At 33.9% G+C, this 3,784-nt stretch overlaps 1 protein-coding gene across 1 annotated transcript in view; it reads right to left on the bottom strand.

The window, feature by feature from the left end:
- Positions 1 to 309: 309 nt before the first annotated feature.
- IMMP2L (IMP2 inner mitochondrial membrane peptidase-like (S. cerevisiae)) overlaps positions 310 to 3,784 on the bottom strand; it is a 423,070-nt gene continuing 419,595 nt past the window's right edge. The window contains exon 5 of the mRNA XM_010006266.1: positions 310 to 429. Coding sequence (XP_010004568.1) covers positions 310 to 429 — 120 coding nt within the window. The remainder of the gene's footprint in view (positions 430 to 3,784) is intronic.

Here is a 3,784-nt window from a genome sequence, read left to right as displayed (position 1 = left end):
TACTGCTCCCAGAAAAAAAACAACAAACCACATTCAAACTTGCTACAACTAATTATTTCAAACCAAAATAATACAATATGAACTATTGTTTAGGATTTTAAAAAACCACCAAACAACAAAACAAACAAGAAAACCTAGAAATACCTTTACAGTTAAGGTGGCATTTTTAAATGAAGATGCCACATGTATTTGCTGATACGGTACGTGACATTATGGGACACTTGGCAAAGCTCTTACAGGTTGTGGTAAACCACTGCAACTCTTCAAGTTTAAACTTCAGTATTTTTCCATTTAGATCCAATATCTAGATCACTCCTGCTCTCTCTGGAGCGGTTTGCGTTCTGGAGGTAGCACTGGATGTAACTTCTGCCAGCGTTGTGGAGGCCAGAGGATATGAGTAGCTCGAGCATGGAGAAGTCCAAGAGAAACCTGTAGCAACAATATAAACCAGAGAGATTATTAAATATTGCAAATAAAGTAAAAATACAAAGCATGTGATGATTTTTTTTTGAGTGATGAGAGAATATACGACAGGGAACTTTGCATGAAAAAGCAGCGTCTCGTGCACATAATGAGAGGAAAAGAAAAACTGCTTCAGTGACAAATTACCTTTTTTTGAGAAAAAATTTAATGGAACTCAAAACAGGTTGCAGAAATGCACTGTATGTAACAAACATGAACTACGGATGTTTTCTCAGGTCCAACAAAAACAGCTGGACAAAACAGGTGAGGCATTCTATAATCCACCAAAATCTGTTGGTGATTATTCTCAGTACAGCAGAACAGGGTTCAAGCATCTATTCTGAATAAGTGAAACAGAACCCATGTCTCAGATTTGAGCTATGTAGACTAACCACAACAGGACAGGGGCTTTTCTAAAATATGCTGTGCTTTGTGTTTATCACTGTCCATTAAAATTCCATTTTGTCTCCAACCAAAAAATGGAAATTACTGTGAATCACAAATATTTCCCTGAGGTAAAAATGTATTTCTTATAGAATTATTTGAAGCACACCCCCAGACCAAATATTTTTTAAGTTCTAAGATTACTTATGCTTCTTTCTTGTGTTTTTTAAATTCTTTATCACCTTATTATTTATTATTGCTTTATGTCAATAACTTTACTTTTTCTGCTTCAATAAATCAATATAAAAGTCAATACTGATAGTGCATACAAATTAATCACTTATAGGTGGGATAGTTCAGAAAACTGAATTGCTTAGAAAACCTTAACAAAATTACAAAAAAGGTTCATTTCACATACAGTATGAAATGGCTTGACAGGCCGTACTAAAATTTGAAATGAAGTAATTTGGTATGGAGTTGATCTCACTTAACTTGAAAAGCCCACAGGACAGGCTTAAAATTAAATTATTTGTTTATTCTTCTTCTGGACACAATAGTGAGCAGTTGTGGGAAACATTAGTTAACTTCCCACCAAGTATAAAGTGTCCAGTGCTAATAGCAAATTTGTAAACAGTACAAAACATGGTCAGAAATACAGGAATCTCTATATGTGAAGAGATGAAATAACTAAGACTATAAAGAATAAACAGACAATAGGGTCAGAAGTCTATACAATTACAAATGGCATGCATAAAGAATGAATAAGCTTTATTTGCTTATTTTGTCATAATTTCTTATAACTAAGACTAAAACATCAGAAGACAACATCTTAAAGAATTCTTAAAGCCAAGAAAAAGGAAATGCTTCTTCACAGTGTGCATGATTACATCATACTTGCATACTTATACATGATACTTAAGACACCAGAAAAGAATAACGAACTGGCACAGAAAATAAATAGAAGCAAAATTCATCACACATAATTGAATATAAACAAAGTAGCAGTGTGGTCTCTAAAATCCACATTAGGAAACACCCAGTGCTTGCTTTATTATGCTCTAATGGTCTGGTACTGGCTGTCCTCAGAGGCAGGAGTTAAACGGATTTCTGATTTGAACCCATACATTCCTCCTCCTTAATTTTTTATGTAAACTCAGTTCTTCAGTTCCATTTAATTTCTCATCACAAAAAAAAAAAAAAAAGGTTAAAAAAAAAATAATCAGTAAGCAGGTAATACAGCATTTTATGCAAATAGACACCAAATAGGCCTCTAGGAATATCTTCTGCTAATTTTCTTGATTTAATTTCATAGGATTAATGTATATTCACCAATCTCTCTCTACCACATAATCAAATCAGTGAATCTGAAGTGGTCTATATCTAATTCCACATTCTGTAGCTTGATGAAGCAGGTGCTGAATTACTTGAATGCAATTTGGTTACTTAATAACCCACAATATCTAAAAGAATCTGAAGTAGACCACTGAAATTACAGCCTAGCATAATATTTCACTTGCATGATCCCTTGCCGGGATCACTTTTTTCCCCAGCTCCATCTTAACTTTTTTCCTTCATTTAAGCAAAGGACAGGCTGCTAAGTGGTAACTCCTTTTTGATGGAATTTAACTACATTTTTTTAAGTCTTGACATACTTCTGTGTAGTTTGTTGGATATTTATGAAATTCACAGTATCAATTATCGATAAAGTGGTCTCCAAATATAATATTAACACATGGATTTGTTCCCTCTGTGTACAGTGTGATGGCATCCCCATTACAGCTGGTGCCAAAATATAAAACCACAGCAAACCCCACCACTGCATATATAATGTGACAGCATTAGTACAGAGAAAAATGTTAGACTACTCTTCTCAAACACAAATAACGTCTCATTTTGAAAGTTCTCTGTTTTTCTCAGTGCATTGCTTGTTACTGATGCCAGTAGGAGGTCTGCACAGGCTGAGAATATAATAAATTAATCAAAACGTGTTTGAAGCTGAGGCTGGGAGTAATTTTGCCCAGAGGATTACTTCTACTGATCACTACCTGACTTGAAACTAATAAAGAAATATCCTTCCTATAAACGTGATTTACAGGACAACATGACTAGTGTTAAAAAGGAAAAACGGGTATTGTTGGGCTATAGAAGTCTTTACTGAACCACAAATGACACTGATGCTATAGGGCTTCTTTTACTATAACTCAAAGGCTCACTTAAAAGCACCTTTGTGTTTGACTTCTGCAAACAACCTTACTAACTTTTGTCCATTGCCTATTATTATTCTGTAGCTACTACAGCAGCCATGAATTTCACTCAGGAAGAACAGAATTGTTCGCAGATAACAACCTGTCCTTGTTAATGGGTTTACCCTCATCAAGGTTAGATACGGATAAAGGGAGAACTTGGGAGGTGACATATTTTGTTGCAAGAGTGAAATACTGAAACAATATATTAAAAAAGAGATTAATCAGTTCCCTTAAAGACTTTATTTACTCTCTTTATGTAAGAAAATCAGCTTAGCCCCTTGAAACACTGTCTTAACTATAAGAAAAGTCAGTGCTTTACAGGCACAATTTTTTTGAGGAACATACTACATTGTAATAATACTAGCATTTCAAAAAGTTGATTTTTATTTCTGCATTATTTATTACTCTTGATGTGGCAACAACAGACTCTATGTTGAACTGATTTCATATTATTCTCCCTAACCTGAGGCACTAATTCTTTTTTTAAAAAAAATAAATAAATTGAATATTTAATTGAAAAACTGAAAAGTCATTTTGTTAACACAGCAATTTTATCTGCAAAATAAATTTTGAATGAATAATACTGTTTTGACACTGTTACTGTGATAAAAGCATATTTCCTCAGAGTCTGCTTGTTGTTAGTATGTTAGCTGTGTGAAGACTGATTAGTTTTGGCACTGCATTAGGGAAAG

The sequence above is a fragment of the Chaetura pelagica genome, unplaced genomic scaffold, assembly GCF_000747805.2.
Source record: "Chaetura pelagica isolate M959 unplaced genomic scaffold, ChaPel_1.0 scaffold108, whole genome shotgun sequence".
NCBI lineage: Eukaryota > Metazoa > Chordata > Aves > Apodiformes > Apodidae > Chaetura > Chaetura pelagica.
The sequence above is the reverse complement of the archived record's forward strand: the minus strand, read 5'-3'. Positions and strand labels throughout refer to the sequence as shown.